Genomic DNA, 17,009 nt, shown 5'->3' with positions numbered 1-17,009 from the left:
TTTCAAGACTACAGTTACAGTTAGACCTCACTTTGATAGTTATTGCAGTAATTGCAATTTTGTTGTTTTATCACAATAGATTTGTTTATTTACATTTCAAAAACCAGAAGCCATTCATTTACGAATGTGATTACAGTTAAGTTTACATATTTAAAGGTTCAGATTAGAGATGTCCCGATCGATCGGCATCCCCCGATCGATCGGGTCCCATCACGTCATTTTCAAAGTATCGGAATCGGCAAAAAAATATCGGACATGCCTTTAAAAAAAAATTTTTTTTCTTTTTCTTTAAGTCGTTTTCTAATTGTATTTAACGTTACAGACATATGTTACACTTATCCAGAGTCTTTAGTTTAGGCTTTAGGTAGGGTTATCAAATTTATCCCGATAATGGCGGTAATTAATTGTTTTATAAATGTATCACGTTCAAATATTTAACGCAATTGATGCATGCGCTGTATGACCCACTCACACATTGTCGCGCTCAATCTGTAATAGCGCCGTTTTACCTATATAGAGAGCTAAAAGGCAGCGTAAAATGAGTAGAGTGAATTTTGGAAGCCTTTGGAGCCTTTTTTTAATTGACCTTACCATCCTTCTCCCTACGATTAGAAATATCGTGGGAAGCAATGTGGGGAAGCAAGGTGGTAATTGATCTTTTTCTTTACACACTATGTTAATTCCCAACGCAGAGAAGATATATCAATTGGTAGCACTACGCACAGTCATGGGTCCACTTCCCATCATGCATTTGGGCATGGCTACAGTATCATTTACTGAAAGCTCAACAAATACACTAGATGGCAATATTTAGTCACAATATACAAAGTCACATTTGTCCTTTAAGAATTACAAGTCTTTCTATCCGTGGATCCCTTTCACAGAAAGAATGTTAATAATGTAAATGCCATCTTGAGGATTTATTATCATAATAAACAAATACAGTACTTATGTACTCTATGTTGAATGTATATATTCGTCTGAGTTTTATTCATTTTTTTCTTAATGCATTGCCAAAATGTATATGATCGGGAAAAATTATCGAAAATGATTGGAATTGAATCGTGAGAAGAAAAAAAAGCAATCGGATCGGGAAATATCGGGATCGGCAGATACTCAAAACTAAAACGATCGGGATCGGATCGGGAGCAAAAAAACATCGGAACAACCCTAGTTCAGATATTAAGATTTGAATGAGGCAAAATAACATGCTTTTTCTCTCAAATATATTGTTATATTTTTTTTCAGATGTAATTATTTTCTGAATAAAAATTAATTTGGTGTTCAAAAAGTATTTTTTCAAATTTGAGTTTTGAAAAAGAGGGGGTCGTCTTATAATCAGGGCCGTCCTATATTCGGATCAATACGGTATTTACATCTGTAGCGCTGCAATGCATACTAGGAGGCATGTGTTGCCTATTAACCCAAATAAATCAACAAATTAGCCGCACTGGACTATCAGCCGCCAGATTCAAAATGAAGGAAAAAAGCGGCTTATAGTTCGAAAATTACGTTAAGCATTTTTAGTGTACCAAAATTTAGAAAATTTAAATTCTACATGCATAGTTTGGTCAAGGTTTCACCGACGGACAAAGGTAAAAAAAACACACGTTTCAATCTCAGAATTTGATGATCAAGAATTAGCACCCCCCAGTGTACGAACCATTGTCCTACCATGACGTATTTTTTTCGGCTTGCACAGTATGCAAACCTAGTTCCTCTACATTCCTTGTCCCCAATGTTGATTTTGAACTTGTGAGCAGCTGCTGAGTGTGGCATCCTTTACGCACTGGTAGAAGAACACCGGGATCCAACTCAACATGAGGTTTGTAGACCGTTACACTCAACTCTTGGCTACTATTAACGGCACTAGATGTTCCAGTCATCTAACCTGGAAGGAGCTCCCAGTGATTGACTTTTTTTAAAAGTACTTTTTAATGAATGAATATCATTTATTGTCACTGCACACCTGTTACAATGAATGATGCAAGTCTTATCCCTGATAGGTCGGTAATGGCATTTGTGTGGGAGAAGATCATGTTCGTGGACCACAACTTCGAGGACATTGGAGGTGAGCATCTTATAAATTCAACTGTTTATAAAGTGTATTCATATATTGGTTTAGTTTTCTGACATGATTAACACCCAAATACAAGCTATGTGTTAAAAATATATATTTTGTATTCTAAGCGGCTCGGAAAATGAATGAATGAAAGTTATAAAAGCTAGACAATACGTAACTTGGCTCGTAGCAAAGATGATGTCATTCGGTTTGAAAACTGGTTGGATGAGTAATTACATTATCGCCCATCGAATGAGTTGAAGTCATCCATAACCAAGCCTGTACCGTGAAACACTCCTATCTCAAATGATCGTTTTTGTAATTTTTGTTTCAGCCGTGGTTGCAGACAAGAGAACCGACAAGTGGCTGCTGGTCTACTCTCCAGTCCAGATGGGCACCATTGTCACAATGTACCTCGTCATGGTGTGGGCGGGGCCACGGCTCATGAGACACCGAGAACCCGTGGACCTCCGGAAGTTTCTCATTCTCTATAACATGGCCATGGTGGGCTTGTCGGTCTACATGTTCCATGAGGTACTTCTGGTCATGAAAGCAAGGATTACTGTTAGGAATAAACCCCTAACCTCAGAAACTTTCATTTCAATGTTTGCATCCTAAAGTTGTGTTTCAGTGTGCATATAGAAATACACTAAAGACACCTATTTAAAAGGCAACTATGCTACATCTTTGCCCATTTTGGATTGGACATCAATTAACATGATTGGCACTGAATGTGTGATATCAATTTGAACTCCTTTTCTAGTTCTTGACCACTTCATGGCTTTCCAACTACAGCCTGCTCTGTCAGCCAGTAGACTTCAGCGATAGACCGCTACCCATGAGAGTGAGAGACCTTTTCAAATTTATTTTGTGTAAAATTGCTGTATTATTTATTAGTACCTTCTGCATGTGCGTATAGATGGCGCAGGTGTGCTGGTGGTTCTACTTGTCCAAAATCATCGAGCTCAGTGACACGGTAGGGATTCCTTTTATCATTATATTGGTAAACAATCCGCACTATACTACTTATAGTGGGGCAAATAAGTATTAAGTCAACCACTAATTGTGCAAGTTCTCCCACTTGAAAATATTAGAGAGGCCTGTAATTGTCAACATGGGTAAACCTCAACCATGAGAGAGAGAATGTGAAAAAAAAAAAACAGAAAATCACATTGTTTGATTTTTAAAGAATTTATTTGGAAATCATGGTGGAAAATAAGTATTTGGTCAATACCAAAAGTTCATCTCAATACTTTGTTATGTACCTTTTGATAGCAATAACGGAGGCCAAACGTTTTCTGCAACTCTTCACAAGCTTTTCACACACTGTTGCTGGTATTTTGGCCCATTCCTCCATGCAGATCTCCTCTAGAGCAGTCATGTTTTGGGGCTGTCGTTGGGCAACACGGACTTTCAACTCCCTCCACAGGATTTCTATGGGGTTGAGATCTGGAGACTGGCTAGGCCACTCCAGGACCTTGAAATGGTTCTTACGAAGCCATTCCTTTGTTGCCCTGGCTGTTTTTTTAGGATCGTTGTAATGCTGAAAGACCAAGCCATGTCTCATCTTCAATGCCCTTGCTGATGAAAGGAGATTTTTACTCAAAATCTCTCGAGACATGGCCCCATTCATTCTTTCCTTTACACAGATCAGTCGTCCTAGTCCCTTTGCAGAAAAACAGCCCCAAAGCATGACGTTTCCATCCCCATGCTTCACAGTGGGTATGGTGTTCTTCGGATGCAATTCAGTATTCTTTCTCCTCCAAACACGAGAACCTGTGTTTCTACCAAAAAGTTCTATTTTGGTTTCATCTGACCATAAGACATTCTCCCAGTCTTCTTCTGGATCATCCAAATGCTCTCTAGTGAACCGCAAACAGGTCTGGACATGTACTTTCTTCAGCAGGGGGACACGTCTGGCAGTGCAGGATTTGAGTCCCTGGCGGCGCATTGTGTTACTGATAGTAGACTTTGTTACTGTGGTCCCAGCTCTCTGTAGGTCATTCACTAGGTCCTCCCACGTGGTTCTGGGATTTTTGCTCACCGTTCTTGTTATCATTTTGACGCCACGGGGTGAGATATTGCATGGAGCCCCAGATGGAGGGAGATTATCAGTGGTCTTGTATGTCTTCCATTTTCTAATAATTGCTCCCACAGTTAATTTCTTTACACCAAGCGTTTTACCTATTGCAGGTTCAGTCTTCCCAGCCTGTTGCAGGTCTACAATTTTGTCTCTGGTGTCCTTCGACAGCTTTTTGGTCTTGGCCATAGTGGAGTTCGGAGTGTGACTGACTGAGATTGTGGACAGGTGTCTTTTATAGCGATAATGAGTTAAAACAGGTGCCATTAATACAGGGAACGAGTGGAGCCTCGTTAGACCTCGTTATAAGAAGTTAGACCTCTTTGACAGCCAGAAATCTTGCTTGTTTGTAGGTGAACAAATACTTATTTTCCACTCTAATTTGGAAATAAATTCTTTAAAACTCAAACAATGTCATTTTCTGTTTTTTTTTTTCTCCACATTCTGTCTCTCGTGGCTGAGGTTTACCCATTTTGACAATTACAGGCCTCTCTAATCTACCTAAAAAAAAAGTAGGAGAACTTGCACAATTGGTGGTTGACTAAATACTTATTTGCCCCACTGTATAGTTGGTGCTTGGTACTTCTTGGGTTTATTCGGTTGTACAAACCAAAACAAAACTTGGTTTGTACAACCGAATAAACCCAAGAAGTACTCAAAACTAGAGTTCTCCAATATTATCGGCTACCCGAAAATATCGGTCGATAAAAGCATTTTAAGATGATATCAGACAAGGGTGTAGGTTTCGTCTCAACAGTGATAGGGTCGATATAACAGCATAACCTGCATGAACACTTTTTGCTGAGGACTGGGTATTAATTAGACCAAACAGGAATATGAACCTAATTAATTGATAGGCTAAATGATCAATGCAAATTAAATCTGTATTGACTTATACTCAGCTTCCTACTGGAGTTTTGCGGGTTAGCAAGTTCAGTTTAATGTAATGCTAACTCTGATCATAGACTTCATAACCTATTGACATGACACGGGAAATGGGGCAGATTCGTAGGGGGCCTATTTTCAAAGACTTGAAATATTTTCAAAACCAAAGCTGCTACCGACCTAAAACCAAAACTGGTACCTACCATAGCCCTATATGAGTCTCCATGAGCAGCGGCATCAAAAAATTCAAAGTCGTTCCCTTATAAAATCCCGATTAATTATTTTTTTATATAAGAGTAACACAACTTAAAATGGCTTTAAAAGTCTGTATAAAGAAATACCAGATAGTTATAGCAATTACTATAGAGATCAACCATATATATTAATTAGACCTAATAAATAACAAATTAAAAAATAATTTACAGTACTTACCATCAATGCTGAGAGGTGGCGGACGAGACACTGTTACGCGACAAAAAAAAAAAAAAAAAAAAGAAAAAATATGACTGAAGACAAAACACCGGACGAGACACGCGTCGTAAAGTCGAAATGACGTAAATTGAGTACGTCGTAATCCGGGCACTACCTGTATTGGCACTTTGCATCTGCACTTTACCCCAAAAAACTGATATTTGCACTATTTTGATTTCAACAATAAATTGTGGTCCAATATACTGTAGGCGCTTTTTTTCCATGACTTCAGCTGAAGTTGTTTTATTATTTTTCACAAAATGTTTATTTGGAAAACCCTTGAAGTTGTTACATTTATCCTTATTAAAGCATCCAGTGGCGCATCGCAATACAATTAGCCATAATATGTTAAGTCCATGACTGCATGCTAGTATTGGTTTGATATCGAAATTTTTGGAGTTGGACAATATCGGTTAAAAAGTCATTGTCGGACAACTTTATACTCAAAACGATTACATTTTTAAAAATTCCGCTTTCTCTTGTTTCGAGCAGCTCTTTTTCATCCTGAGGAAGAAGAACAACCAGCTGACTTTCCTTCACGTCTTCCACCACACCACCATGGTCTTAAACTGGCGGTTTGTGGTCAAGTACACAGCCGGCGGACAGTGTAGGTGTTTGTCAAATTACTCGATCGTTGATTTAGGTGGCAGTACTGTACTATACAGTGGGGCAAATAAGTATTTAGTCAACCACTAATTGTGCAAGTTTTGAAAATATTAGAGACACCTGTAATTGTCAACATGGGTAAACCTCAACCATGAGAGACAGAATGTGGAAAAAAAACTGAAAATCACATTGTTTGATTTTTAAAGAATTTTATTTGCAAATCATGGTGGGAAATAAGTATTTGGCCAATACCAAAAGTTTATCTCAATACTTTGTTATGTACCTTTTGATAGCAATAACGGAGGCCAAACGTTTTCTGGAACTCTTCACAAGCTTTTCACACACTGTTGCTGGTATTTTGGCCCATTCCTCCATGCAGATCTCCTCTAGAGCAGTGATGTTTTGGGGCAACACGGACTTTCAACTCCCTCCACAGATTTTCTATGGGGTTGAGATCTGGAGACTGGCTAGGCCACTCCAGGACCTTGAAATGCTTCTTACAAAGCCCCTCCCTTGTTGCCCTGGCTGTGTGTTTGGGATCATTGCCATGCTGAAAGACCCAGCCACGTCTCATCTTCAATGCCCTTGCTGACGTAAGGAGATTTTTGCTCAAAATCTCTCAATACATAGCCCCATTCATTCTTTCCTTTACACAGATCAGTCGTCCTGGTCCCTTTGCAGAAAAACAGCCCCAAAGCATGATGTTTCCATCCCCATGCTTCACAGTGGGTATGGTGTTCTTCGGATGCAATTGAGTATTCTTTCTCCTCCAAACACGAGAACCTGTGTTTCTACCAAAAAGTTCTATTTTAGTTTCATCTCTACCATAACACATTCTCCCAGTCCTCTTCTGGATCATCCAAATGCTCTCTAGCGAACCGTAGACGGGCCTGGACATGTACTTTCTTCAGCAGGGGTACACGCCTGGCAGTGCAGGATTTGTGTCCCTAGCGGCACATTGTGTTACTGATAGTAGCCTTTGTTACTGTGGTCCCAGCTCTCTGTAGGTCATTCACTAGGTCCCCCTTGTGGTTCTGGGATTTTTGCTCACCGTTCTTGTTATCATTTTGACGCCACGGGGTGAGATCTTGCATGGAGCCCCAGATCGAGGGAGATTATCAGTGGTCTTGTATGTCTTCCATTTTCTAATAATTGCTCTCACAGTTGATTTCTTTACACCAAGTGTTTTACCTATTGCAGATTCAGTCTTCGAAGCCTGGTGCAGATCTACAATTTTATCTCTGGTGTACTTTGACAGCTCTTTGGTCTTGGCCACAGTTGAGTTTGGAGTGTGACTGACTTAGGCTGTGGACAGGTGTCTTTTATACCGATAATGAGTTAAAACAGGTGCCATTAATACAGGTAACGAGTGGAGCTTCGTTAGACCTCGTTAGAAAAAGTTAGACCTCTTTGAGAGCCAGAAATCTTGCTTGTTTGTAGGGGACCAAATACTTATTTTCCACTCTAATTTGGAAATAAATTCTTTAGAAATCAAACAATGTGATTTTCTGTTTTTTTTTTTTCCACATTCTGTCTTATGTTTGAGGTTTACCTATGTTGACAATTACAGGCCTCGCTAATCTTTTCAAGTAGGAGAACTTGCACAATTGGTGGTTGACTAAATACTTATTTGCCCCACTGTATGTGCTCTTTTATTTTCACTTTCCATTGAATAGTCTTGTGACTTTCACTCAAATATGTTGTATTTCAGCTTTCTTCATGGGCCTGCTCAACACTTTTGTCCACTCTGTGATGTACGCCTACTACGGCCTGGCTGCTATTGGCCCTCACATGCAGAAGTACCTGTGGTGGAAGTCATACCTCACCCTTCTGCAGCTGGTGAGTAAATTAATTGATACCGAGAATTAAGGCTGAGCGATGAAATTATTGTGATCATTGATGGCGAAAAATTTGAGATCGATTTGGGTGATTATTCGTGAGTGTACAGTAATTCCTGGAAGTAGGGCTGCAGCTATCGATTATTTTAGTAGTTGCTTAATCGATGAACTAGTTAGTTCGAATAATCGAGTCAAATGGTTTAAAACAATAAGTAAATAAATAAGAATCTAAGTACAACAAAAAACAATGGGGTTACTTGCAAAGCAAAAGTCTGCTGGCTTAAGTGCTAAAAAATGCTAACATTTCTTCTCTCTTTTTTTTTTTTTTTTTTTTTGCAATACTCTTAACAAAAGGTTAAAACACATATTTCTACAAAAAAACGGCGAAATATAACTATAAACAAAATTACGGATGAATTAAAAAAACATTAGCTGAAACAAAAACTGAGATTATGTTGGTCTCAACAGGGAGCCGCCGGATTCAGCCATGTGGAATGAGTTATGTCATAGATTTCATAATGATATTGACGGTGTGCGGGGCCGATTCATAGGGGGCCTACATTGTTGATCTAGTCCAGTGGTTCCCAAACCGGTCCTCAAGGACCCCTGTAGGTCCTGGTTTTTGTTCCTACCGGTCGAAACCAGACCGTTTAACCAATGAGGTTTCTGCTAAAACAAGCAGCACCTGACTACAATCAACTGATTACACTTGGAAAACACCAGATTGGTACACGTTTCGTCCTGTTTTGTTGGAAAGAAATCCAGCCCCCACAGAGGCCCGATGTGGAATAGTTAGGTCTGGTCTATTCACTAGTCTGTCAGTCAATGTGGCGGACGCCATATGTAAACAGAGCTTTTCCGCTGAAAATTCTTGTGAATAAATGCTTTAATCCCTGAATTCTTTAGAAATATAGATGTAAAGCAATTACAGGATAGAAATTACAAAGAGCAAAACATAAAATATATGAATAAAAATCAGAATAACAATGATATAATAATAAACAAATAATAATCATACAGTACAGTACTGTACTGTAACGCTTGTGGAATGAATTGATCGAGCTCTGTGTGCCTGTGTGTGACGTGAAGCACCGCTGTGGAGAAATTCCCGCCCCGCAAGTAAATGTCCGATCGCTGTCAAGCACCTGTGTAATAGAAGCCGAGTAACACCCTCTCTCGCTTACGAGCGAAGTGAAAGTGAAACAAGAAAGAAAACAAATAGCTATGGCGAGCAGAGGAGTGGAGAGACCGAATTTTGAGGAAGCACCGGCTTCTTTCAAATCTGCGGTGTGGCAACATTTTGGTTTCCCCGTGGACTTCAATGCGGAGGGAGAGAAAATATTGAAGAAAAAAAAATTTGCAAGCATTTCTCAGCGCTTGTTCCCCATGCTAATGGCAACACTTTTATAACATGACTCCGGCACCTCAGCCGGCATCACCCACAGATATCACTTTCTCAGGGTAGGACAACCCCGAAGATGACACCAGTGAAAACACGCGGCGGGCTTCGTTAATTTATTTGCAACGCTTGACCAGCGTTACATTGTTCCCTCGCGGACATATTTCTCCAACAACGTAATCCCCGACATTTATGAAATGACACGCAAAGCCATCGAAGATGATTTCGCTAAAGCACATAGTTTCGCCCTGACCACTGAAGTTGGACGTCCTGTGCAACAGAGTGCTACTACCTAACTGTGACAGTCCACTATAATTCATACCTGTCCAATTGTACGGTCTCGTCGTAATTTGTACAAGTGAGCACTCATTTTTAAATGTGTACGCCGTACGTTATGTTCAAAATCTGCACGTTTTTCGTGCATTACGTTTTTTTTTTCATCCGTTCGGATTTGGTCACCGTTTCTGCAATGGGACAATGCGTTGGTTGAATGACGCGAGAAAAGTCAGAGACTCGGAGAGGGAAGAGTGTTGAGACGCTGCAGCAAACGCGATGCTAGGCTCGGTGGCTCCAATATTACTTGACATAGCCGACAACATAAAATCTACGCCTAGATATCGCATGCATATAGAACTACATGCGAAATGACAGACTCGGTAGCGTTAGTAAACAGCCGCCATTTTAGAGCAGTAAACTTCTCAGAAAGGCTCTGTTGTAATAAACCTTACGAGCGAAACGAAGCAACTTTTTATCTAAAATACTCGTAAATCGGCAAAATCTTGACTTGAGTCTATCTTTAAAGGATGAAACAGTTTTTAAATTTTCACATGTCGAAAGTAGACAGAAGGGAACTAATGCAAAAACGGGAGCAATTTTATCAACTTTAATGGTTGATTCACAACATAAAATGATCTCCAAACATAGCAAAGGTTACTAAGTTTTTGGGTTTGCTTGTTTGTTTTTTTTGATGAAAAAAAAAAAAACATGAAAGGTATCACCAGTTACTTTGCCAAGTAACTTTTTTACTACTGTGTGTGTATTTCAGTAGTCAGTCACTACACTAGCCAAAGAGCTAAGAGGCATTTTAACAGTCGAAAATGTTTACATTTTAAGTGTTTATTTCATTTTTTAAAAAGCAAAATAAAGGCAGTTAAAAAAAAAAAAAAGACAGCAAAACGCAAACCGAACCGAAACCGTGATCCCAAAACCGAGGTTCAAACCGAACCGTGGGCTAACTGAACCGTTGCACCCCTAGTATGCACTGATGGTGTTCCGTGCATAAGTTTCTCAACGCCTGCAAGTATGAACCAGACTACAAAACCATCAGCAAAACCACGCAGAACCACAAGTCGCATTAATAGTAAGAAATACTCATCATTGATTAGCAACAGCATAACTGTGTTATTTAAAAGAATTCAGAGACTGGTTGAGACGTATACTTCAAAAGTGTTGAAATGACACAAAATGCACACATTACTTGTATTTTTAGTTCTAAACATATTATATGGCTCTAACTGAATCACATTTAAAATTATGTGGTGTTTATGGCTCTCTCAGCCAAAAAGGTTCCCTGATTTACACCCTCTCACACTAAACTCTCCTCCTCAGTTCCAGTTAGTGCTGGTTTTCATCCACACAAGCCACAACCTTCTCATCCGGTGCGACTTCCCGACCATCAGCAATCTGGTGATGCTTGGTCACACCAGCATCTTCATCGTCCTCTTTATTAACTTCTATTATCGCAGCTACCTCGACAAGAGGAAGCAGAAGTAAGACAGAATCATTTGTAAAGCCATTGCTGGGAACGGAAAAAGAATGAATGAAGTCTCATGTGTTCATATTCACCACTATAGGGCTGATGTTTTCTTTGAAAATCAAGAATCTGAACTGATACAATATGAAAACAACAAAGATTTGATGACATGTTTCACTCAGATATTTATTACTTGAATGGAGAAAATGGCAAACATTCAAAAGTGTTGTGTTTATTGGTGCTTCTAATACCTGTTTTATTGTTTTTTTGCCTCCAAAAATGATTGTAATTTCAATACATATAATTCGATACACTCTTATAACCAGTGTTGGGCACGTTACCGTATTTTTCGGACTATAAGTCGCACCTGAGCATAAGTCGCACCAGCCATAAAATGCCCAACGAAGAGGAAAAAAACATATAAGTCGCATTTTGGGGGGAAATTTACTTGATAAATTCCAACACATAGAACAGATATGTCATCTTGAAAGGGCAATTTAAAATAAAAATACAATAGAGAACAACACGCTGAATAAGTGTGCAGTATGATATTGTTACATGATGATTGAAAAACGAAATGCGTATGTGGCCTGTATGTTAACGTAACATAGCTATTAAGTTATGCCGATAACTATAGCATAAAGAACATGCTAACAAGTTTACCAAACCATCAGTGGCACTTCAAAACACCAAAATAAATGTAAATAAAAGTAAAATGATATAATAATGTGTTAATAATTTCACACATAAGTCGCTCCAGAGTATAAGTCGCACCCCCAGCCAGACTATGAAAAAACTGCGACTTATAGTCCGAAAAATACGGTACTTTAAAAAAGTAATTAGTTATAGTTACTCACTACTTCTTCCAAAAAGTAACTGAGTTAGTAACTGAATTACTCTATAGTAAAAGTAACTAGTTACCAGGGAAAGTAATTATTTCCGTTACTTTAAAAAGAAGTTGTTGTATGTCAAAGAATTTGAAATTTTCTGAGCAGTATTCGAGTCAGTTGAATAGAGATGAACAGACAGGTAGTTGTGTAATAGAACCTTGTTATATTTATTGCACCTCACCAGCAACAGATTTATCCTACACTTGAAGTGCAGCAAAAATAAACAGTAAACAATATAGTAAAGTGAATTCAACCCTTGAGAGTCGAAGGACGCGCCGGCGCGTCCTCAGCGCACGTCGTCTTTGAAGCACCCTCGCGTTTTAATTACGTCACCCACATGCCGTTGGTTGGTCTCGTTTTAAAGTGCGGAAGTTGCGGTTTACTCTCGTTGTTATTTGAAGTCAATCGACCAACTAAAACGTGAGATATTGTCATTTAAGTTTTATAGTTTTATTGTCCTCTCAAAAAAACATTAAAACGCTGCATGGATCATTTGTTTATGTCTATATTTCCATCATTTCTTGTCCTTTTTGAAAACGGAAGCTCCATGAAAAAAACACAAATCAAACGAACCCTTTCGAAGTCACAGTGGAAGCACAAAATGCGTTTTTTTTTTTTTATAAATATAACTGCCGTGCGAGGTTCCACCGAACGAGAGGCAGGAGTGTTCTGAAGCAGCGAGGGGGCGAGCGACGGCCGTTTGAATCAAGCAAGCGAGCGAGCGACTTTGTGTGACTTTGAGGATGAACGGAAAACTAAATTTAGCGCAAGCAATTGTGCTTTTTGATCAACTTGAGGAAGAGGGTGGTCCAAATTCGTCATCATCGTCTTCTTCGGAAGAGTCCTCGAGTGAAGATAGTGACGGATTTGAACACGTGGGTGACGCCATCGACGAGCAGAGGTAAGCCAACTCGCTTTTTTTTTTTTTTTTTTAATGCTGTAAAAGTTTCTTTTGATATTGCAAGACAAAGTTAATTTTGATGCAATATAAGTGCGTGTTTGTGTATGTAATAATAAAATGTGCATATCAGATCAAAGTATAATTTGTGGTCTTCTTTCTATATGAAGATTAGGGATGTAGCACATATTCAGCTACGGTATTCTTTCTATTGTCATACATATAGATTTCCATTATTATTTATTGCTGTATATATTTTTATTTTATACTTTATTATTTTCATAAATACTGACTTTTGTTTCATGTACATTTATAGTGACAATGAAAGTAAAGTGAAATGAAAATGGAAGGGTGGAAAGAGGACCGACACCCCATGGAAGTGTGGGCTGTGATGTAGCCCTGTGCCTAATTCCAGGACGAAACTGCTTTTCGGAGTGGCATGCCTGAAAAAAATTTAACTTGTTTATTGTAAATATTTTTGAAAAGACTTTTTTTCCCCAATGTTATATATATATTTTTTTTTTCCCCACAATCAGTCTTCTCAATTTGTGTATATAAATGTGTGTTCAAGAAGCTTGATTGTGTGTACATAGTTTTCATCAGGTGATGGGCCGCAATACCTAAACTCATAAAGAGATGGCCTCTAAACACTTTTTGTGTTAGATGGTATATTTTTTCACTGTTCTTCACTGTTTGGTCTGCTGTATATAACCTGTTTTGACTAGAGCATGTATAAAGGCTAAAAACGCCTATGGCTATACCTGTTGTTTATGTTGAATTGTCAAATAAAAGACTATTTATTCTAAATTTTTTTGGTTGAATGTTCATCCTAACATGTTGAATAAATATTACAAAGTTTCAAAACGGTTCGTTACGCATGTTTGGTTGTCAATTGGACATCAATATTAAAAATTTTGACAAAATGATTTTGGAATTTTTGGTCTTTTTGGGCCCAAAATTATGATTTATAATTGGTCAGTGAAGGAAACAACAGTTTGGACATGAAGTTCAAGGTGTCACAAAAAAAGGGACCAAACCAGGCCATCGTAAACAATTCTGTCTTTGAAATATAAAGGCAACTTCAAGGGCATGCAAAATCAGACAAAATAGGCCCAGACCTTAAAGGGTTAATCAATTAAATCTAACTCACTACCTGACACAACTGGTCAAGAAGACATAGCCTACTGTACTTTAAGTATTTTGACTTGAAATAGTGTTTATATCTCCACCCCGTAAAGGACAAATTTTCCTCTGAATGCTCTGCCATCATATCCCTCTGCATCTGGTTTGCGTGTGTGTGTTTGTCGCACGCGCTTTTCCGGTTTGTGTGTGAAAACACCGGCTCTGATTGCCTTACCATGACACACGACTCTAACCCTCAGCCAATCACAATCACTTCCATAGGATCTATCCAGGTGGTGCATTCAGGTAGCCTCGTCCCCCTATTCCTCCCGTCACCCTCAAAGCGTCGGCCGTCCTCAAGATGGGAGCAGCGTTCTTGCTGGCTGACAGTGGTGGATGGGAACGAGGCTAGCATTCAGGCTAGCAAGCTTTGGAAAGCATAGTCTAATTGAATGAGCAGGTACATGCTGTAATATTCTGATACAGAATTATCCGAGGCACCCTAAAGTGCACACGGCGCCAATATTGTTTTGCTCACATGACGCGGGAGTGAGTTAGAGACACGGCCTGCCGAGAGCCGTACGTTTGTTTTAATGTTAAAGTTATATGTGCTAATAAAGAAACAGAGTGCCAGCACGTCCTGTGTGATATATCTTTGCTAAGAAAAAGCACAAAACAAAACACGTGCGCTATTCTCGAACCTGAACGCACCCCAAGTCTTGGATGACAAATAAACAGAGCAGAGTAGACTCGCTACGACTGGTAGTTTCTTCAATTTATTCAGAGTAAGTAACGCACCGCTTTTGACCGTCAGTAACGGTAACCGCGTTCTAACGGTGGAAAAAATCATTAGATTACCCCGTTACTGTAAAAAATAACGCCATTATGTAATGGCGTTATTTATAACGGCGTTATTCCCAACACTGATTATAACACAGATGTTTTTCAAAATACAGGTAGTCTGCAGGTTACGACGGACTCAACTTATGCAATTTTGACTTTATAAAGCCTGCGTCTCGTCATTTTTTTTTGTTTTTTTTTTTGTTTGTTTTGTTTTTAGGGCGGTCAAAATTATCGCGTTAACGGGCAGTAATTAATTTATCAAATTAATCACGGTAAAATATTTGACGCAATTAACGCACATACCACGCTCAAACAGATTAAAATGACAGCACCGTGTGATGTCCACTTGTTACTTGTGTTTTTTTGTGTTTTGTCGCCCTCTGCTGGTGCTTGGGTGCGACTGTTTTTATGGGTTTCAGCACCATGAGAATTGTGTAATTGTTGACATCAACAATGGCGAGCTACTAGTTTATTTTTTGATTGAAAATTTTACAGATTTTATTCAAAAGAAAACATTAAGAAGGGTTTTAATATAAAATTTCTATAACTTTTACTAACATTTATCTTTTAAGAACAAGTCTTTCTATCCATGGATCGGTTTCTGTACCAAATAAAGTTAGATTTTTGTGATGTATCAAATACTTATTTCATGCAATTAAATGCAAATTTATTGTTTAAAAATCATACACCATAATTTTTGTTTTTTTTGTATTTAGATTCCGTCCCTCACAGTTGAAGAGAGCTTTTGATACAAATTACAGACCTCTACATGCTTTGCAAGTGGGAAAACCAGCAAAATCGGCAGTGTATCAAATACTTGTTCTCCCCACTGTATGAATTTTCTTTAGAATATTTTGTTATTTTTTAAATTACTTTAATTTAAGATTATACTTATCTTCCAATTTGCTAATATGTTTTGAAAAATAAAAATCCTGTTCATTGGAAATGTTTGTTGTTTTTTTTGTTTTTTTTTTTTTTTTTTTTTTTTTTTAAACCAGATCTCTCAAAGTAACAAATTTTAGAGCTGTAATTGCAATACCGTGATATTTTTGCTTCAGGTTATCGTACCGTCAGAATGTCATACTGGCACATGCCTACTTCCCAAACACCGGTTGGCTTTCCATGAGCAAAGGATCCAAGTTTGTATGGAACCCCAAAAGGGTCCAAATTAAATAAATGAAAAAACAGCATTTTGAAATAAAAACTGCATAATAATTAGGGCTGTCAAAATTATCGCGTTAACGGGCGGTAATTAATTTATTTAATTAATCACGTTAAAATATTTGACGCAATTAACACACATACCCCGCTCAAACAGATTAAAATGACAGCACAGTGTGATGTCCACTTGTTACTGGTGTTTTTTTGTTTTGTCGCCCTCTGCTGGCGCTTGGGTTCGACTGATTTTATGGGTTTCAGCACCATGAGAATTGTGTAATTATTGACATCAACAATGGCGAGCTACTTGTTTATTTTTTGATTGAAAATTTTACAAATTTCATTAAAACGAAAACATTGAGGGGTTTTAATTAGGGGTGTCAAATGATTAAAATTTTTAATCGAGTTAATTACAGCTTAAAAATTAACTACTCGTAATTAATCGCAATTAATCATAATTCAAACCATTTATACAATATGCCATATTTTTCTGTAAATTATTGTTGGAATGGAAAGATAAGACACAAGATGGATATGTACATTCAACATACTGTACATAAGTACTGTATTTGTTTATTATAACAATAAATCAACAAGATGGCATTAACATTATTAACATTCTGTTAAAGCAATCCTTGGATAGAAAGAATTGTAGTTCTTAAAAGATAAATGTTAGTACAAGTTATAGAAATTTTATATTAAAACTGCTCTTAATGTTTTTGTTTTAATAAAATTTGTAAAATTTTCAATCAAAAAATAAACTAGTAGCCCGCCATTGTTGAAGTCAATAATTACTTACACAATGCTCATGGGTGCTGAAGCCTATAAAATCAGTCGCACAAAAGCGCCAGCAGAGTGCGGCAACACTCCATAAAACACAACAAGTGAGTGTTTCACTGTGTACTGTCATTTAAATCTCTCTGAGCGGGGCATCTGCGTTAATTGTGTCAAATATTTTAACATGATTAATTTAAAAATTTAACGCCCGTTAACGCGATAATTTT

General features: G+C 38.1%; 1 protein-coding gene across 1 annotated transcript; it reads left to right on the top strand.

Annotated features, from left to right (window-relative positions):
- The first annotated feature begins 1,722 nt into the window (after positions 1-1,722).
- Positions 1,723-12,943, top strand: LOC130918419 (elongation of very long chain fatty acids protein 4-like). Its single transcript, XM_057840103.1, has 8 exons — positions 1,723-1,825; positions 2,007-2,071; positions 2,397-2,596; positions 2,826-2,906; positions 2,982-3,038; positions 5,991-6,105; positions 7,816-7,943; positions 10,950-12,943. The coding sequence occupies exons 1-8, from the start codon at positions 1,821-1,823 to the stop codon at positions 11,112-11,114; spliced, it is 816 nt and encodes a 271-aa protein (XP_057696086.1). The 5' UTR covers positions 1,723-1,820; the 3' UTR covers positions 11,115-12,943.
- The last annotated feature ends 4,066 nt before the right edge of the window (positions 12,944-17,009 follow it).

The sequence above is a fragment of the Corythoichthys intestinalis genome, chromosome 7 (assembly GCF_030265065.1).
Source record: "Corythoichthys intestinalis isolate RoL2023-P3 chromosome 7, ASM3026506v1, whole genome shotgun sequence".
Lineage (NCBI taxonomy): Eukaryota > Metazoa > Chordata > Actinopteri > Syngnathiformes > Syngnathidae > Corythoichthys > Corythoichthys intestinalis.
This window is presented reverse-complemented; position numbering and strand designations above follow the sequence as displayed.